The 20,867-nt window shown below is 50.0% G+C and overlaps 1 protein-coding gene across 1 annotated transcript in view; it reads left to right on the forward strand.

The window, feature by feature from the left end:
* The window catches only part of NXN (nucleoredoxin), a 154,360-nt gene that overhangs the window by 108,310 nt on the left and 25,183 nt on the right, over positions 1-20,867 (forward strand). Inside the window, exons 2-4 of the mRNA XM_004747377.2 lie at positions 17,203-17,320; positions 18,924-19,057; positions 19,496-19,596. Coding sequence (XP_004747434.2) covers positions 17,203-17,320; positions 18,924-19,057; positions 19,496-19,596 — 353 coding nt within the window. The remainder of the gene's footprint in view (positions 1-17,202; positions 17,321-18,923; positions 19,058-19,495; positions 19,597-20,867) is intronic.

Here is a 20,867-nt window from a genome sequence, read left to right on the forward strand (position 1 = left end):
GTCACAGTTTGTTCACGGTCGCCTTCCCTTTGACCCACAAGTTGGAGAAGCGGGCTGATTTTTCTCATGTCTGCATGTAGTATTTTTAAATGGCTTCTATTTAAGAAGTGCTGTATCTTTCAGGCTGCTGGCGGGCATTGGTGGGCTCTGTTACCTTGGGCGAGTCGTCTTGCTTCCGTCCCTGCATCCATAGCACACGGAGGAGTGTCCTCCCCAGGGTCCTGGAATGCCATGGGGGCGACAGAGGAAGGACAGATGAGAAAGGGATTAGAAAGGGTTCAGGATACAACGCTACTTTGCCTTTCTCTCTCTGGTGTTTTAAGCGGTGAGGATGTCATGGTGCACACGGGCCCCCGTGCACACGTATGCATGCATCTGGCTTAGTTAGGGGTTGTTTACAAGGAACAGAAATGCACTCAAGCTGGCATGAGTGGATTGGGTTAGGCTCTCAGAATACAGTTGTTAATCACACGGGCATCCAGATTCAGGAAATCAAGTTCAGCTGGGAGGCAGAGGACCAGAATGGGAGTCAGAAAGCGGGCCTCTCTCGCCCTCCTCCTTGGGGGCTGCAGTTTCTCATTCCCTTCTCTCTTCTCTGCCGTCTGTTTTTGTGCCTGCTCCTTCTCGGTCACCTTCATTTTTCTCTGCTTGTCGTTGATCTAGCAAGTCTACTCCTGCCTCTGCTTCACCTCCACCACTGTATGTCTAATCAGCGCTGGTCCACCTTTTCCACATCCCTACCGCATTTAGAAAACAATCTTTGTTTGTCTTCTGGGATGAAGGGACAAGGCAGCTTGCCACCAAAGGGCAGGGACTAACAGCGGGTGGGGGTGGGCAGTGAGGGCGGGGGCGCTCTAGCAGCCCTAAGAGCTGAGAGGATCAATATGACGCCTTCCTCTAACCTAGGCGTTACACGTTGGTTGGGAAGTTCTGACCGTACTGAATCTGTCTTTTATTTCTTTTTAAAGATTTTATGTGTTTATTTGACAGAGAGAGAGAGAGAGAGAGCACAAGCAGGGGGAGCAGTAGAGGAAGAGGGAGAAGCAGGCTCCCCACCAAGCAGGGAGCCCTACTCAGGGCTTGATCCCAGGACTCTGGGACCACGACCCAAGCTGAAGGCAAATACCCAACCGACTGAGCCACCCAGGCCCCCCGTGACTTGTCTTAGTACCCAATTTCTAAATTAGCAGGAGAGGGTATGACTGGCCTCAGATCAGTTGTACACACCTGTTGCAGTCACTTGTGGCCCAAGATTGGTGCCCATGGAGCTCACATGTCCCACTGTGGGGCTTGGGGGTGTGTGGGTCAAGGACCAGCATCCCAGGTGGAGTGTCCAGATGGCAAGCAGGTTCAGGTACACAGCCGACTCCTTTCCTCCCTTGAAGATCCCCACACCATCTGGCACAAATACTTGGTAGGTTTTCGATGCTCAGTAAATGTCTATTGATGAGTAAGCGACTAGGCATATGCATGGTATAGATCTGAGGTTACTCTGAGCGGTGTCTTAAAGTGTGACGCTTGATGTCTCTAGAAAACTCCCTCGCCCCCTGCCCCCCTGCACCTCTGGCCATGTCCTGTCCTCGGACGCTGCTTCACCCCAGTTCTCTGGCCCTCCTAGCAACCAGGGACATTCTTGCTGTTTTCTTCTTTCTCTTTACCATCTGAAGCCTCAAACTGAGAGTCGTTAACCAGCGAGGCCAGCTGCCTGTGTTTCTTCTCAGTATGAAGCATTTGGAACCAATTGTGCCATGGCCCCTTTGAGTTAGCTGTTTAGAAGTAAAACAACACACACTAATACTTCATTGTAAAAATGTCTTTCCGGCCAATATCTTGGACTTTTGTGTTTCTGTGGAAACGCCCATCTATATTTCCTGCTTGGGTTCCCCCCCCCCCTTTTTTCCTCCTAATGGCCAGACATTAACCTGGCAAATAACTACTATGTTTTTAAAAATTCTGCTGATGTTAAGCAAGCAGCAGCAGTTACCTTTGGAGATAAGAAATCAGCTTTCAGTAATTGGACATAAATTGTTGGTGGCTGATGTCCTGTTGAGAGTGACACAGAGACTGCAAAGACCCTCTGCTTAATTAACGATTTCGTCTCAGCCCTTTCACTTACCCTGTTTCATAACAGCTCTGTTTTAGCAGAGAGATGTGGATCGCCAATATTTCTTTGTAAGAATTGGGGAATGTAATACGTTGTTCTGTATTTACTCCCATATTTCTTTCTATATTGGATGTGGAGCTCTGTTTGGTTTTGTTTTGTTTTCCTTATTCTACATGAATCACTTGGATGCATAAATTCAAGGACATTTGTTTGCGGCTCTCATACATCTGTCTTGAATTTCATCTTTTCTACCCAGTCTTCTACTTTCCAAACAATTTACCTCCCTCTTTCTCTCTCCCTGCTGTTCCTCCTTTCCCTGTGGACCCTTTCATTTCAAGAACTGGCAGAGGGGACCCGTGCAAGCCGCAATCCATTTCTATATGAAGGCCTTGGGGGGCATGGTGATCACAGCTTCTGAAGACAGGACACGACTCCTTTCACTCAGGACACAGCTGGTCCATGGCAGGGTAACTCCTGCCGCTCCTAAGAGCTGCAGCAGAGCCTGCCGAGTTCCCGGTGACATAATGGCATTCCTGTCATGGCCCAGTCCAGTCCAATTTACGGAGCACCTTCCTGTGCCAGGCTCTGCGCGGAATGGGCCCCAATGACTGTCCTCTTTGATCTCCCCTGCCGCCCCCACCAGACTGGGAAATTTCTCACATCATTGTAAATGTTTCCTTCCCTCCTCTTGTCGTTTGGCCCAGGCACTGCGGGCCTTCCTGAGGCAGGAAAGTGGTAACAAGGAGTTTAACTGGGCACTTGGAAAGTTCTGCCAAGAAACAGAGCTTTCCTGTAGCCAGTGTGTGTGTGTGGGGGGTGGTTTGCACAGCAAAAAAAAAAACCCCAATGAAATAACAATCAGCTGGGAAATGGAAAGGAGTGCTCTACTGAGTGCCAGTGGCCCCGCCATGGATCAGGTACAAACAGTGCTGAAATGCTAAACATTTCTGTAATTCGCACAAACCACACTTCCTGCCCCTGTTTTCATCTCAGGAGTGGACGTGGAAACGCTCAGCCTGCGCTGCCGGCCTGTGTGTCATAGCACTGGGGTTAGGAGGGGTGACGCCGTCGCCGTCCCAACTGACTAGAAGCTGCGGGAAGTTTCCAGCCTACCGGCCTGATTTCTTTTTGGAAAGCAACTTCTTTAGTAGCTGTTTAGGAAACTACGGTGAACGGGGAAAAAGCAGACACCAGCTCGGCTTGTTGTTCATGCCACGTCTGTAGAGTCACATGCGAGAAGCTGAGAAGCTGCCTCTTTCTTGACCTGAATGTCACCGTCGTCACCATAATCATTTATGGAGCGCTGACTATATGCAAAAGTAACAGGAGATTTTATTACCTGGGAGGGATGTGTCTAGTGAAGGACACATGAGCCCGTCTTTTGATTTGGAGCCCTGTGAAGGTGACGGGAATAGGCCTTCTGGAAGGATGGAATCCCCTCTTGCTCTTGACTTGGCAAGTCACTTCACAGCCCAAAACGCCCTTGATTCCACGGTGTGCAACATCTGCCTCTTTCTCATCAGAGCTTTCCACTGTTGTACGTGCTTCGGGGGGGCTCTGTCATGTGCAGTGTTCATGTTGGATGTGTCATTCTAGTGCTGAGTGAGAGTAGAAAATCAGAGTCCGGAACTCCAAGATCATGGCTTGTCAGCACCCCCAGAATGGAGGAGGCTTGAGGGGAGCCCTTTTTTTAAAAATATTTTTATTTATTTATTTGACAGACAGAGATCACAAGTAGGTAGGGAGGCAGGCAGAGAGAGGGGGGGAGGCAGGCTCCCTGCTGAACAGAGAGCCTGATGCGGGGCTCGATCCCAGGACTCTGGGATCATGACCTGAGCTGAAGGCAGAGGCTTTAACCCACTGAGCCACCCAGGTGCCCCTGAGGGGAGCCCTTTTGTCGTGTCCGGGACCTTGCGCTAACACCATCACAGTGGTCGTCAGGGGTGAGAGCTTATTCTGTTTTCAGATGAGAAAAGGCTTCTTAGCATGGATTTTTTTTTTTCTTTTTTTCAACAAAATGAAACAAACCTTGCTAACTTACTTTTTGCAAAGTCCCTTGGTTGGATTAGTTGAAGTGAATTGATGGTGTCTGCCACCTTCCAACTAAGGGCGAGGAATGGAAAGATAGTCCTGCCCCGACAAGCAACTTCCTCAGCAGAATCACCACATCTACAAGCCATGGCATGGCACTCTTCCTTCCACATGGTCCTTATTTTGAGAGTTCCTTTTTTCCTTTTGTGTTTCCTTGCAACCTTCTGGGTCCTATAAAAATCTGGTGTGCAGACACTCAGGATTTATTTCTCTGTGGTATGAACTCAACATTCTGGGTTGAACTGGTGTGGTGACACGTCTCTCAAAGGAGGTGGCAGATTGGGGATCCCAGCGTTCGAGTAAAAATACACTGCTCCCAACGAACGTGGGCCAACTTGAACTCTTTCCTGATTATATCAGCAGAGGAACCTCAGTGACACAAGCCGCAGAAGCCCCAGCTCTACCCCCTCATCCCCCAGGACCCTGGAGCCATTGCCTCTGGGACCAGGACATGATCTCTCAAGATTCCAGTCTGATTCTGGCTCCTCATCCTGTCTCATGGGCAAACTCCCAGCTTCTTTAATCCTTCTCCCTCTATAGCATTTGGCCCTGGTCTGTTCTTACTAGCCACCCTCTTACTATTCCAAACCACTCTGCCCAGCTAGAGGTTTTTTGCACCAGATGGGGCTTTAGGAAATCCCCCTGTCAGCTTGTGAGAGCTACAGCATGGGGAAACAGAACAGCCTTTCCCTCCGTCTGTGGTGTCGGCCAGAAAGAACTTGGCAGCCATATGTTCCTTTGTACTCCCAACAAACTGCTCATCTCCTGGCCTGTTGAGTCATTAGGGCAGGAAGTTGTATAGCAGAATCAACGAACCTCTTTAATTAGTGTTACAAATGATACCAGGTTCCAAGGTTGCAAGCATTGAGGAACGAGATTCTCCAAGGCCACGGGGAACTAGAGCGCCAATGAACTATGGGCAGAGGAAGGAAAGAAATATTTTGCATTTCAGCAATTTTGAAAGGGCAAGAAGAAAATACTAACCTTTTTGTGTTTATTTTGTGTTTATGTTGGTAGACATCATTTAGAATCTTAATAATTTGTTGTTGTTGTTGATTGAGGCCGATCCCAAGGTGTGGCTTTCTGCAAGGAAGTTTGGTGACAGAGTTGGTTGGTGAGTGAGTTCTGAGAAAGAGGGAGGAGGAGGCCACTGGGCTTCAGCTCCCTGCGGACTTCTTCCGCTGCTGGTTGCATGTGGGATGCAGCCTCCTTCCCATGCTCTTTGTCACCAGACTCACAAGATGGGGGCCCACTGCCGCTAGACCCGGGTCTCCAAGCCGTGGGGGACACTCCTTTTTTATTTTTTAATTTCTCATGCCCACCCACATGGCCACCATCAGCCCCCCTTGCGCCTCAGGTGCTTGTGAGTGTTTCTTAGTCAATTTCTGTCACTCCACAGAAAGAAGGGTCCACAGACTGGGGGGCAGCCTGCAGTGTTGTCTTCATTTCCATGAAGAAGGGGAGCTGTTGCCCCACCCCCAGCATCGTTGCTGGGGAAGTAGAGACTCCTCTGCTCTCCCTTCCTTTGTCAGGCTTGATCTGCTTACCTGCTGGTAGAAGTTCTCTCTCTCTCTCTCTTTTTTTTTAAGATTTTATTTATTTATTTGACAGACAGAGATCACAAGTAGGCAGAGAGGCAGGCAGGGAGAGAGAGGAGGAAGCAGGCTCTCAGAGAGCCTGATGTGGGGCTAGATCCCAGGACCCTGGGATCATGACCTGAGCTGAAGGCAGAGGCTTTAACCCACTGAGCCACCCAGGCGCCCCAGCAGAAATTCTCTTGTAGAATGTTCTCATCCTGGCTCCCAGTGGACCAGGGCTGCTGAGCTGTCCCAATCACCCAAGTCCATGACTCCCTGTTAAGTGCTCTTGGCAGTGTGACTGTGTGCAGAGCCCTTGCCCTCAGTGGGCTTTCTGATGTACAACCTGGAAGGGCACATGTTAGACGTGTCCTCATGTGAGTGCTTGCTGGGGGCCAGGGGCCGTTCTGAGCACATACGTGCGTGATTCTCCCAGGAGATGGGTACTACCGGACTGTTTCACCATTGAAGAGCCAGAGGCTTGGAGAGACCAATCTGGCCGAGGCAGCAGAGCAAAGGTTCCAGTGGATGCTGTCTGCACCCAGAGCCTGAGCGCTTGCTGGCCACACTGCTTCCCACCTCGATGCAGTAAAGCTGGGGGGCTGCCAGAACGTAGCGATCCCCTGGGAGAAAGGATTAAGGGGTAGTGGTTGGTTTGTGCCCAAGACCGTGTGTGGCCCTTCAACCTGGGAACCAGCCGTGCATTTGACAGTGCGCTGGAGTCACAGGATAAGGCAGAGGCTGGCTTGCTGTGGACGGGTGCGGCGTGTGCTGGAGGGCTGGCCGCTGCTGAGGAGAGACAGCTCTTGAATAAAAGGAAGTGCCATACCATTCCGGCACCTCTCCAACCAGGGGCAGAGCGATTTCTGTTGTAAAAGAATTCATGCAGAGCAAGGTGAGGCTCACAAGAACTTAAGTCCGCACAGCACCAGTGAGTGACTGGCATTCCCTCACTCCGTCAGGCTGTCTCCTGGCCCGGTTCCCCTACCTGTGCTGTAAGTGCTACAAGGCCAGAGAAGTCGTTTCCTCCACCCCCTCCGCCAGCATAGGAACCAGCAGCTGACCTGGGCTCTAATAAACAGGAGTTGGGGGGGTGGTCACCACATTTTTCTCCCGCTGCATCCCCTGAGATGGAGCAAACCTACCTCCTGCACTGTGTCTTCCTTCCTCTTGGCAGTTGCTGTGATCTGCCCTGGGCCTGGACAAAAGTAGTCATGGTTCCACCCCCCCCCCCCCGCCGCCCCACCCTCCCTTTTTAAGATTATGTATTTATTTACTTGTCAGAGAGAGAGAGCAAGAGAGCGCTCGAGCAGGACCAGGGAGAGCCGCAGGCAGAGGGCCAAGCAAGCTCCCTGCTGGGCAAGGAACCCCATGTGGGGCTTGATCCCAGGATCCCGGGATCCTGACCTGAGTCAAAGGCAGATGCTTAACCAGCTGAACCACCCAGACGTCCTGTGTTTCCATCTTTTTTTTTTTTTTTAATTGTGGTAAAACAGATAAAAGGTAACATCTGTCAATGTAATCCTTTTCAACTGGTAAACTGTAAGATTCCTGAAGGCAGACCCAGTATTTCACCCCTGTTGTTTCTGTCTTGCAGAACTTTGATTCATGCTGGCAGGCAACGAGAGCCAATATTGGATCCCATAACCCAGCTAAGTCAGTGATCCGTTGGTTAGAAAACTTACCGTTCTGATATTTAGAGTAATGAAGGATCAATTTTTTTTTTTTTTTAAAGATTTTATTTATTTATTTATTTGACAGAGAGAAATCACAAGTAGATGGAGAGGCAGGCAGAGAGAGAGAGAGAGGGAAGCAGGCTCCCCGCTGAGCAGAGAGCCCGATGCGGGACTCGATCCCAGGACCCTGAGATCATGACCCGAGCCGAAGGCAGCGGCTTAACCCACTGAGCCACCCAGGCACCCCTCAATTTTTTAATGTCACTCCAACCCAGTCTTGTCTTTTGTGTTTAGTACAGCCTTCAGTGGCAGAGATGATCCCAGAAGGAGGGTGTGTGGCGCGTATAAGGCCTGATACCTGTGCCTGCGGGAAGCAGGTGGACGTGTTCTTTCCTGAACCTCACACTCTGTGACCCATGGGGCATGGACCCTCTTTGGGAAGGAGCTATGGTGAAGGGAGTATTGATCATCACTCCAGGTTCATGAGTGCAAATCCTCGAGGAGGACTTTGGTTTCTCGTCCTCAGCCTGGCCCATCGCCTGCCTCTTTCCCTTGGTCTCACCTGCTGGTCAGTTCTCTGTGTTGGCTTCAGGCAAAGGAGAGGTGGGAAGATGAAGAGGGTGCAGGAGTCCAAGGCCCCATCAGAGAAAGGGAGAAGAGCTCTAATTCCACCAGCACTTGTTTTGAACAATTTGTTCTTCAATTTAAAAAGCCTTCTGGGCCTCCAATTGTCCCAGGGCCCTGGGAAGAGTCTTAGACGTCAGGGGGCCCTTAGCTAGTGGTTAGCTAGGCGTCTCGTCTGGCTGGCCCCTCCACAGTGTGCCCTCCCTTCCAGTCCTTCATCCCACTTGGTCACCCATCATCCATTGAACACATAACATGTATCCGGGCGTGAACTTGGCCAGCCAACAGCTGTACCAGGCTAAAATTTCAGTCACAGGACAGATCATGCTGGAATCATGCCTCAGGAACAAGGTTTCATCTTACCTCTGGGAGAGGGTTCTGCTGGAGCATTGAGAGTGATCCTGCGATGACCGTAGTGACAACAGCAACAATAATAGTAATTGATAGTAATCACAGCAGCTAACTAACCCTCTAGTATCCCATCCGTGCTGGCTCTGTCTAAGCACTTCATGGAACATAATCTAAATCTTCACAACTTCTAGCCAAAGGTAGAGGTGTTGTTATCCCCATTTTTTTTTTTAAGATTTTATTTATTTATTTGTCAGAGAGGGAGGGTGCACACAAGCAGGCAGAGTGGCAGGGAGAGGCAGAGAGAGAAGCAGGCTCCCTGCTGAGCAAGGAGCCCAATGTGGGGCTCCATTCCAGGACCCTGGGATCATGACCCGAGCTGAAGGCAGCAGCTTAACCCACTGAGCCACCCAGGTGCCCCTGTTATCCCCACTTTGCAGATGAGAAAACCAAGAGAGAAGTGAGATAGCTTGTCTGAGGTCACCAACCAGCGGGTGGCCAGAACAGAATTAGATCTGGGCCAGTCTGGGCTCCAGAGCCTATGCTAAATAACCTGCAGCCTTATGGGCTGCCTCCAGATTGTGTGTGGAGGGCTTCTTTTCTCTCCGACTGTATAGATAATGAACTTCAGTAGTGTTCATTTAGGAAGGGTGGGGATGCTTTTAAGGCTTTGTGGTCAGCAGTTGGTGGAAGGGCACGGGGAAGCCTTGCCTAAGAAGGCTCTCCGACCTTGCCAGGGAGCTCGCTGATGAATCTTACATCTGTGTTAGCTTTGGGTTTGATCCCATAGATTTGCAGCAGCTGTTAAGTAAAAACTTGGACCCCCAGTCAAGTGCAAGGCCCAGACCTCGGAACGAGAGACAGATTCTGAGTCACCCTCCAGAGTTGGGGCTTCTCGGAAATCGCCAGGTTGCATTTCCCTGTGGCATCTGTGGGTGCTGACAGATCCCTCCCCGTGTGTCAGAAGCGCTCGGCTTTCGAGCGTGCCATTTTGCAGTTTGCCGGTTCCCAGCCCTGTCCCTTTTGATATTTGCTTCATTGTTTCGTGGGTCACTGGAGAAGCGTTCCTGGCCGGCATTCCTAGGATGATAGCTCCAACCACAGCCTCGGCTTTGCTAACCAGAACCAGCCGCCAGCCGAGGAACGGGAACTTTCAAGTAACTCAATAGCCCATTTTGTCATCCTTGTTGATTTCTGCCAAGCTGAGCTAATACTGTCTCCTCTGCCTTTTTTTCCCCATCTCATCTCTGTTGCCTTGCTTCTGAATCTGGCAGACTAGTTCTAAGCCCTTAGATCTCTGTGCCCAGAGGGTTTGCTGCGACCTCTTCTGCCCACGTCACCTGGCCTCTGGGCAGCTCCGAAAGGAGGTGGCACAGCCAGTCCGACTGTCGTCGGACTGAACTCGGGGTGGACGTTTGGCCAGATGGTCACCCGAGACAGGGCAGGCACTGGATGTGAACATCACTCGCTTGTCTCCAGCTGCAGCCATGCCAGCCAGGGAGGAGGCCCTGTCCACATGCTGAGGTTGCTGGGAGCCTTTTCTCTCCAGTGTCTGGTTCAAAGGCTGCGGGGATGGGGGTGGGGCGCAGCCAGCCTGGGGTCCTCCCTCCTCCCTCCTCCCCAGCACCTCCACCCCAGGCACACTGCATTTGACCCCGAGGTCACCTGCCACAAGGTGAGGAGGCCAAGCTGAGAGTCCTGTCCGAACCACACGTGTCACACGTACCACACGTGTCACACGTGTCACACGTGTCAGAGTTCTGAGGAACGAGAAGAGCAGAGTCCACGGAGTCTACTCAAAACAATTTCCAGATGCCCCTTGAAAATCTGGAAGTCCAAAACGGAAGGGCAGGCAGAGGAGGGGGGTGGGGGGAAGCCAACAGACCTCATAAACCTGGCCTCAAAATAGGTATGTGTTTTGGGGCACCTGGGTGGCTAAGTGGGTTAAAGCCTCTGCCTTTGGCTCAGGTCATGATCCCAGGGTTCTGGGATGGAGCCCCGCATTGGGCTCTCTGCTCAGCGGGGAGCCTGCTTCCTCCTCTCTCTCTGCCTGCTTGTGATCTCTGTCTGTCAAATAAATAAATAAAATCTTAAAAAAAAATAGGTATGTGTTTTGCAGAAGGTGCTCATGGCAAAAATACCACCTCGACAGAAGGAAATCCCATTTTCCAGGGAGTTCTATATACAGCCCACTAACTATGTGTTTGATTGATTAACTTTATAACAGAGCTGACAGGAAAATTTTTTTTTTTTTTTTTTTTAAGAGGAAGCTGACAAGACAAGGGGGCAATAAGCATAAATTGGATGCAGACTCTAGTGACGTGTCCCATGTGTACTGTGCTTTGGTTTTCACAGCGTCTCCTCCCCTGTCACCTCACCTAAGTTTCAAATTCGACCCGAGGTGTGGGCATTACTGCTCCAGGCAAGCAGGTGTGACCCGCCTAAGCTCCAGAACCGTGTCTCCTACTGACGCCCACTGAGAGGTCAAGGCCGGGAGGTGAACCGGGCCTGCTGGCACCCATGTTCATTCTGCACTGCCGGATTTCCTCCCAAGAAGGAGGAGCTCTAAGAGCATGAGAAGGCCCCGACTCTGGTTCCTGTCTCTGATGAAATGCTCTAATATCACACCAGGAAGGAAGAGGAGCTCCTTCCTTGGAGATCCTTAAAACTAAGTGCAGTCAGGGGCACCTGGGTGGCTCAGTCGGGTAAGCGACTGCCTTTGGCTCAGGTCATGATCCTGGAGTCTCAGGATCGAGTCCTGCATCGGGCTCCCAGATCAACAGAGCATCTGCTTCTCCTTCTGAGACATCAGGGGGCCTTGTCTCATGCTCTCTCTCTCTCTCATTAAATATATGAATCTTTAAAACAAAGAAACAGGGTACAGTCGGCACTCCGTCCTGGGTGGTTCTGATCTTTAGCATCGTGAAGGCAGAGGATGAATTGGAGGCCGTGGGCAGTAGTTGGTTCCGACAGAGTTCAGGAGTGTAGCAGCAGCGTGGGACCAGGATATAACCTCCCACTCTTCACTGTTACATCATCTCAGAGTTTAGGCAAATGCTGATTTTTATTAGAGGGAGTTTTATGGATGGGGCAATATCGTAGCTCTCTCGGTTGAATCAAGGTCAAGCCGTGCCCTACGAGGAACTCCCAAGATGGCGGAGGTCATCATCTGGGGTCCATAGGCCACTTGGGATCAGATAGGTTGACCGGCAGCCCTCAGGGAGTTCACAAAATCTGTGAAATGACACACAGACTTTTTTTGTGAATGTGCATTTTTCTCTGGGGAAAGGATCTGTAGCTTTTATCCTCCAAAGTGTCCACAACACCAAAATGGTTATGAAACCTGCTTTAAGAGGCCTCTTTGAAAACCGTTAGTGGATGTGAGATGTCACACACACTTGAAAATACACAGGGGTGAGTCTTGGGATCATTTCTTCAAGCTCTGGCATTTCTCCTTTCCAGTCAGCATAAGAGAATCATCAAAGAGGACCTCTGTGACTTTTCTAACATAAGGTTCACTTTCTGACTGAGGTATCAAAATGGACATCCTTAGAAAGATCATTCCCGTGCCTTCTGCACTGACTCAGAGCAGGGCGGTCGTGATGCGGCAGCCCAAAAAGGACGGGCCTGCGCAGTCTGTGCATCACCTGTGAATGCCGGAAGTTCCTCAGTAAATCATTTTTCTATAAAATTATACCATGATGTATTAGTCTACAGAAGGATGGACTTTGCAGTGTCAGTGATGAGCATCATTACTTTCCATTGAACCAGTGGGCCTTTATTTGGAAACAAAAGATCCAACAACTGTGGATAAAACATAAGCCAAGACCTCCTGCCTCCCCTGAGCCCCAATGAGAAAGTAAGGGGGGGCATACGTAATAAGGAGGGAGGGAACGGAAGGGTTAGGGGGATTCTGAAGAGGTTTCTTACCTTTCCAAGAAGGATACTGAGAGAAAAGAATGATTTCTGATGATTAAGGGTGGGATGGAGGAAGATGTTCTAGTCCTTCTGCCTACAGGAGGGACCCAGAACAAATTTTTTTTTTTTTTTTTTTTTTTTAATTTGTGCGGGGTGGTGAGACAGCATCTTTGTTCTTAGAGTCTTAAAAGGTATTGTACTAATGCCCGTAGGGTATCACCCGGCAGGCCAGCCAACCTGCAGGTCCCCCTTTTATTATGTCAACTGGGGAATGGCCCTGACTCACACTGGGTTGGCTCAGCTTCTAGGCGCTAGGTTGCCTGGGTACCAGAAGCTACCTGTCCTTTAAAAAGACCTAGCCGGTAAGCCAATGCTTACATTTCAAGTGCAATGTGGGTGCCTCTATTCTAATCACAACAAATCTTCCATTTTTATATTTCAGGCTCACAGGCTGCAATTTACTTTAGGGAACAGTTGGGCTGCCCCTAAAGAAGGTCTGTAGCCAGATGCTCTTTGTTTGTGGGAGCCCCAAGGCCTGGGAAAGATGGTAGCTGGGATCCCTTAATAATAAGTGTGACCAGGGAAGATTTCTTCTAGGAAGCCAAGGATGGTTTAACCTTGCAGTTAAAGACTACTAATGAAATACATTGCAACAGATCAAAAGAATAACCATGTGGTCTCCTGGGTGGCTCAGTCAGTTAAGCGTCTGCCTTTGACTCAGGTCATGATCCCAGGGTCCTTGGATCCGGTCGCATGTCGGGCTTCCTGCTCAGCGGGGAGCCTGCTTCTCCCTCTCCCTCTGCGTGCCATCACCCCTGCTTGTGTTCTCACTCTCTGTCAAATAAATAAATAAAATGTTGGGAGGGGAAATACCCATAAAGTAGCCATCCATTCCTGGTCAAAAAGTAATGGGAGGCTTTTTTTTTTGTGGTGAAATAGACATGACATGAAATTTACCATCGTAACCATGTTTAAGTGTACAGTTCAATAGTGTTATATATATTCACATCAATGTGTAGCCAGTACCACCATCCATCCCTGTAACTCTTTTGATCTTGTAAAACTGAAATTCTAGGAGCACTGGGGTGGCTTAGTAGGGTAAGTGCTCGACTTTTGGTTTTGGTTCAGGTCATGATCTTAGGGTCGTGAGATCAAGCTGATACTCCCTTACGCGCACGTTCTCTCTCTCTCTCTCTATCTCACACTCTCAAAGAAGTGAATCAGTTTTTAAAAGAAAAACACTGAAACTGTAAACCCATTAATGCCACATTTCTTCCGTCTCCACCGTCCACCAGCCCCTGGCAACCACCATTATAATTTCTGTCTTTACGACTTGGACTACTCTAAGTACCTCATGAAAATGGAATCACACAGTGTTGGTCTTTTTGTGACTGGCTTCTTCACTTAGCGTGGTGTCCAGGAGGTTCATTCATGTTATAGCATGTATCAGAATTCCCTTCCTTTTACAGCTAAATAATAATCGTGTAAAGAATATCTCACACCACGGGCTGAAATTACATATGATAGTAAAAGATCTATCCATTACGATCAGGTAGAAAAGTTAGAGATGCTTGCTACTTACTGTTCTGTTCTGGAAATTCCAGCCAATCTAGTTCTATAAGAAAAGGAAAGAAATGGTATAAAGGTTGAAAAAAGAAGCTAAAGTTACCTTTATTTACAAATAGCATGGCTTTCTATGCAGGCTCCAACGTGCTTTGAAGTAAGAGTATACTCTACATTCAAAAGTTAGCTGCTTTTCCAGCTCTGTCTTTCTATTTATGATCTCGATCCCACCTTCTGGCCTACTCACCAGCTTTGTTCCTGGATTTTTCCTTCTCATCAGTTTTTTCCTGATCTGGATTATTCCCAACAGCATATGTTAAAGTATCTCCCATCTATAAAATATCCACCCCCTGACCTCATCTTTAAAATATCCTCTCTCTGACCTCATCCTGTTTTTTTCCAGCTACAGTCCTGTGCTCTGCTCCCTTTACAGCAAAACTCTAAGGGAAAGTCGTCTGTTGTCACCACTTTAGCCTCTTCTCTGCCATTTTCTTTTCCCCTGTACAACCTTTCCTTTAATTATTGTCCTCTGCTAGGTGTCTCGTGTTGGCAAGCAGATTCGAGTCTGTCTGGTCCCCCTCCCACTCCAGGTGTGTGTCCTGGACAGAGCAGCACCCAGGCCCTCTGTCTTCCATTCCCTCAGTCTTTCATCCGTGAATCACCTTGGTTGCCATATCCGCTGGTTGGTTCCCTGTCCTCATCAAACTCAATGTCTCAGTGGCATTTGACACAGGAGTCTAATCTCTCCGCCCCAAAACATTTCTACCACCTGCCTTTTGGGACACCAGAGTCTTCCTGTTTTCCTCCTCTGTCACTTGTCACTCCTTCTCAGTCTTTAGTGGGTTGCCCCTGTATCTGCCCGGGAGTGCCTTTCCATCTGTAGCTGTGTCCTATCCTTGGAGAACCTCATGCAGGCCCGTGACCCCTGAGAGCTTGCAGGCAGTGATGATTTCTGATTTATATCCTACTCTGTCTCCTATCAGGGGTTTGTACTCAAATGCCGTTTCTTCAAAGATAGCCTTCCCTGATCTCTCTCTGAAGTAGGTACCACTACCCCCCTCAGGATGCCTTTGCTCTTAGCCTGCTCTTTTTTCTTTTATTCAAGTATCTGAAATTACTGCTCTAGTCTTGTTTGTTTTGTTGTGTGTCACTCACACTAGAATAGAAGCTCCGTGAAATTGGGGCGCCTGGGTGGCTCAGTGGGTTAAGCCTCTGCCTTCGGCTCAGGTCATGATCCCAGGGTCCTGGGATCGAGCCTCGCATCGGGCTCTCTGCTCAGCAGGGAGCCTGCTTCCTCCTCTCTCTTTCTCTGCCTGCCTCTCTGCCTACTTGTGATCTCTCTCTGTCAAATAAATAAATAAAATCTTAAAAAAAAAAAAAAAAAAGAAGCTCTGTGAAGGCAATGACTTCATCTGCCTTGTTCTTTCTTGCATCTTTTGTGCGGAGTTAAGGAAGGAGGTTAGTGCTAAGTTGGTAAGTGCCAGTTAGTATCTGTTGAGTGCATTTTAGCACTCACCAGTCACAAAAAAATATGGGGAAGAAACAGTGTGCTTACAATAGTGAGACATGAGATGCCTAAAGATCAATGAGTAAAAGATAAGCAACAAAAACAAGGCTTCATTTCTTCCTGTCAAATTAAGACAACAACAACAGCAACAACAACAAAAAACTAACACTGGTAAGAATACTGAGGAATGGGCTCTCTCATTGACCGCTGGTAGAAATGTGAAGCTGTCCCAGCTTTCATTAGTGGTGAGTCATGGCTGATTTTTATCTTAACTTTTATGGTTTGCTACATTTCTCATTGTTTCCAATCATTACTTTTCTTTCCCAGTAATTACTTTTTAAACCAGAGAAGTCACTTCATCTTCCTCCCTGCCCTCTTTCAAGCTTATTAACCTGGCTGGATCCTCGCACTAGCGAACTTTCGGAGCAAACCCAGCAACAGGATGGTCTTGTTCTGTCATTGAACAACTTCTTCTTCTTCTTCTTTTTTTTTTTTTTTGATTTTATTTATTTTATTTGACAGACAGAGATCACAAGTAGGCAGAGAGGCAGGCAGAGAGAGAGGGGAGGAAGCAGGCTCCCTGCTGAGCAAAGAGCCCGATGTGGGGCTCAATCCCAGGACCCTGGGATCACGACCTGAGCCGACGGCAGAGGCTTTAACCCACTGAGCCACCCAGGGGCCCCGAACAACTTCTTCTAAACATGTAGACGCTGCAGCCTCTATCAGGTTTCTCTGGAATGATGCAGCTCTGGGCAGTGCAAACGACGTGCTCGAAGGGCTGGTTTGGAAGCCCACTGTGAAGGTGGGACCCAGCCAGTTGGAGGTGGGGTCCCACAGCCTTTCCTGCCAAGACTCAGGTCTCCACAGACAGGGGAAGCTCTCACACTTCTTGGTATATACCCCACCCGACTCCCTTGCTGCTCGGGATTGGATTGAAAACAGTAATCTGCTCTGTGCAGCTGCACGTCTGGTGCCTGCTTCCTTTGGACACATCCATGCCCCATTCTGCCAATGCCCAGGCGGCCGGCCCCCTTGCTTGGGCCCCCGGCCCCCGGAAGGGAGGCTGCAGCTAAATCACCAGTGGGCCATTCTTCTGTTTCCCCTGGTTTCTTTCTTCTCTGGAGCCACCTTGGTAGTTGGACATTTTGTGTAATTACGTCGCTCTCTGGGCTTGGCAGTCAAGTTCCAGAGCGCCCAGTGGCCCACCTGAATGGTGTTCACCCCGATGGCTGGGAGCACAGGAAGGGAGCCGGCCCCCACTCAGCTCCGTGTCCTGGGCTGTTCGCACAGCCATCCTCAAGAGTCTGCCAGTAGATTGTGGGTTTTTTTAAGTGGCACCGAGAACTGAGGGCTGGGGCTGGCTCAGGATGCTGCTTCCCCCTTGTTTGTGGGTGAGTGGCACACACGGACACTGCCGGCGCTCCAGGTGCGGGAACCCGGTTATTTTTTTAATTTTTATCTTAACTTTTATGGTTTGCTACATTTCTCATTTTTGTCCCCTCTCCTTTGGGGCTCAGGGGGCACAGCAGAGCCGGGGAAGCAGGGGAGCGCCTGCACGCTCAGAAGGGTTGAGAGGCACCGACAAAAAGCCTCCCTTCCTGCCTGGGTGGGACTCAGATGCCCCTGCCCTGCCCCAGAGGGGCCCATGGGTGCATGGGCCTGCAGCTTGGCTTGTTGGTTGATCTGTACTTCAGTGTGTTCCGGTTCGTTCACCGCTCGGGCCTGAAGCGCACAAGGGACGCTGCAATTCGTGTGGCTTGGACTTAACCACCTGTTTCACTGTTCTTCTTACAGCTTAAACTTTGGAACAAATACCGCATTTCCAACATTCCCTCACTAATATTCCTAGACGCCACCACCGGGAAGGTCGTGTGCAGGAATGGGCTGCTGGTGATCCGCGATGACCCAGAAGGTAGGACCTTGATGTGGCCATCCCGGACTCCCCGCTCCGTCCCCCTACCCTGATTCGTCCCCAGTGGCAGAGATCATGTATATGAAATGTCTATGAGCGGGTTTACTCGGCGAGAGCGTATGGCCATGAGGAAGTTACAGTATTCTCCAGGTCACGGTTAAGATTTTTAAAGAGATGAGAATGTCCCTGCTGGGGGCTTTAATTCATGGGCCAAAGGAGATGGAATGGGAAAAGGGAAGTTCGGTTTTGAGGGCTGAGTGAGAAGCCACGAGAGCCCAGAGACGGAATTCGGTGCTGTGTCCATAGTAACTGTCACCTTAACAATTAGAGGCGGACTCGAAGGTTGTGGGCTTTTTGTCTTTTTAAACTCTCACCATCGCAAGGTCACAGTCTCTGTGTCGCTCTCCTGGCCCCGGAGGTGACTGACCTCATTTCTTGGTGCTGCTCAAGTCCCGCAGCGTAGGCCTTGCTGACTAGCCGGGTGAGTGGCCGAGTGCTTATCACCGTCCTGCTCACTGGCTGTCCGAGCTCTGGTTCTCTCCCTGCCTCACTGGAGCCCTCAAGTGTCGTGAGGTCTTCCCTTCCTCACTTCCTGATTAGGGGATTCAACCCTGGTCACGGATTCTTCCGGTAAAAATTTCACCTGCTTCAAAGAATAGGCCTCAGTTAAAACCCAGGCCTGGTAGAACCCAGTCTTCACTTTCTCGGATCACACACACACACACAGACACAAGCGCATGCATGCACATGCACACACACACTCTCTCTCTACTCTGAGCTGGTTAAAAATGCAGAGTTCCCAGCCCCACCTCCAGAGATGTTAGGGTCCCTTTGTTTTGTGGTGGGCTTGGCCACTTGCATTTTTAACCAGTCTGTGCTTCTCCCATCTCCCCCACCCGAGGCAATTTCTGAGGCAGTGGTCCACGGACCACCCCGTGAGAAAACACTGTTCTGTTGCTCTTCCTGCCTGGGGCTTACGTGTCATCAGAATGTAGAACATCTGGGTTGAGTGAGTTTTACTCTTTCCTTTGACTGGATTTAATTCTCACTGGGTTCCCCGGGCCCCAGCCCAGACCAACCGCATCAGAATCTTTGGGGGTGGGCCCCAGGAACATCGTATTTTCAAAAATTCCCTGGCTGACTCTAAAACGCCGTCAGAGTTGGGAGCTGTGGAGGTTCCAGGGCTGGATTTGAGGAAACTCCATGAGGCAGTGATTCCCCAGCCTGGCCCAGCATCAGAGACCTACCCGGGGAGTCTCTTTGGCCATGTTTTGGACATACCTCTTCAGCCTTAGCCCCAGATTCCAAGACTCGGAATGTGACCCAGGCTTCCGTAACTTTCCAACCCCCCACCCTGCCCAGTAGACGGGCCCTGTGATCACCTGGGTTCAGGAACCACTGTCTCAGAGGTAGGTGGGGCTCTGCCACCAATGGATTCCACCTGTGTCCCTGTGTTTTAGCCCCAGAGTCTACGCTTGTGTTAACAAGTACTCGTACTGTTTGATGGTAACGCTGTTGGGCTGTGCCTCTCCGAGGTCTCTTGGGCCAGAGGCAGTAAGGAAGAATCTTAACAACGTTCTCACCATCTGTTGCCTGTTTTCAGGTTTGGAATTCCCTTGGGGACCTAAACCCTTCAGGGAAGTCATTGCAGGGCCCTTGCTTAGAAATAATGGACAGTCCCTGGAGAGCAGCAGCCTGGAGGGGTCTCACGTGGGAGTCTATTTCTCCGCACACTGGGTGAGTGTTCAGTCCAGACGGAAGGGAGCGGGGATGTTGCCACCAGGGCCCATCGTGGTGGGCTCTTGGAGGTGTTACTGCTCGGGCACGTCTCCCCAGTGTTCTTACCTCCTCTGGACCTGACGCATTGTTGGCATGTTATGGGCGCTTATTATTATGAATGATGATGGCAGCAAGAAGATGACTTCTTTTGACTGGTCTGAAAGGATAGTCTTCCTGACCCCTTCTGATGAGGCTTCCAGCAGTCTCTATGGGGGGTTTGTTTGAACTGCCGCCCCTTGCATGCCCTGTGTGGGTGGGATGCGCCCGTGAATAAGCTGGGTTTTGCTCTCCCAGTCCTATTTGGGTCCTGCTTACCCGGTCTCTCTTGGCAAGTGGCTGGGAAATGGGAAGGCCAGACCCAGCGTCAGGCTGCAGGATCCCCCTTTCCTCTTGCAGTGCCCACCCTGCCGAAGCCTCACCCGGGTCCTGGTGGAATCCTACCGGAAGATCAAGGAGGCAGGCCAGAAATTTGAGATCATCTTTGTTAGTGCGGACAGGTAACGCGAGCTGGGGCGTGTGGCTATGTGGTTTCCTTTTCCAGAGGTGGTTAACATGCGTTTCTCTGGCCTTACCATCTCCTCACCTCCCAAGGGTAGAGTGTGGAGATGGGGGTTGGGGAAGGCTTATGTGGGATGATTGGCAAACGGAGAGATACATTTCAGATTTCCTCGTACAGCTGTCTGAAGGGGAGCCGAGAAAAACCTGTCCTTGCTGTAAATGTTGAGGCCTGTCCACTTCCAGCCTGGGTCATTAGAGATCAGGATGTGATTTTCTGATGTGTTCAGCGTTTTGGATTACGATGAAAGGGCTTGGAAGGGAAGGATGGGAAGGAAAGAGCCAGAGGCTCATGAAATTTGACACCTGTCTGGAATGGCTGTGCCACAATTTCCCCTCACTCTGGCCACATGCTTGGCCTTGGGGCTGTCCTAAAGACAATAAGAGTGAAGTCTACTCCTGGAGCATGTCAGGTCCTTTTCACTGCGACTTCCTCTGCTTCAGGCCCTCTTGTTAGTTTTACTCATCAATGACCCTCCTTCATCACAAAACCCCAGGTCCCATTCAGACCGAGCTACCAGGTGCTCCTGCTTCTTAAGTCCCTGTTCACAGAACATTCTCCAGGATGCCAGCACACCAAGGGCCTTCTGCTCTTTGTTTTTGTTTTTTAAAGATTTTATTTATTTATTAGGCAGAGACAGAGATCATAAGTAGGCAGAGAGGCAGGCAGAGAGAGAGGGGGAAGTAGGCTCCCTGCTGAGCAGAGAGCCCGATGCGGGGGCTCGATCCCACGACCCTGAGATCATGACCCTGAGATCATGACCCGAGTCGAAGGCAATGGCCCAACCCACTGAGCCACCCAGGTTCCCCCCCTTCTGTCTCTTTGAAGTCTGCACTGTGCCGTGCTCCATCCCCAGATCCCCATCTCTGCATGGGACTGGGGATTAGATTTGAAGGCATAACCCATGGAGCAGTCGCCTTTTTAAAGCTTAAAAAAAAAAAAAAAAAGTCTCTGCTCAGCAGGGAGCCTGTTTCCCTTCCTCTCTCTCTCTGCCTGCCTCTCTGCCTACTTGTGATCTCTCTCTCTCTCTCTCTGTCAAATAAATAAATCTTAAAAAAAAAAAAACTTTATTGAAGTATCACTTTCGTACAATTCAATGATTGTTGACCAGTGTATGTACCCTTGTAATCAGTATAGACATTTCCATCATCACAACGTGCCTTCTCAGTCCGCACCCTCAAACCCCAGCCCCGGGGAGCCCCTCATCTGCTT

This window comes from Mustela putorius, unplaced genomic scaffold (assembly GCF_011764305.1).
Source record: "Mustela putorius furo isolate JIRA1106 unplaced genomic scaffold, ASM1176430v1.1 tig00003962_pilon_pilon_pilon, whole genome shotgun sequence".
Classification (NCBI taxonomy): domain Eukaryota; kingdom Metazoa; phylum Chordata; class Mammalia; order Carnivora; family Mustelidae; genus Mustela; species Mustela putorius.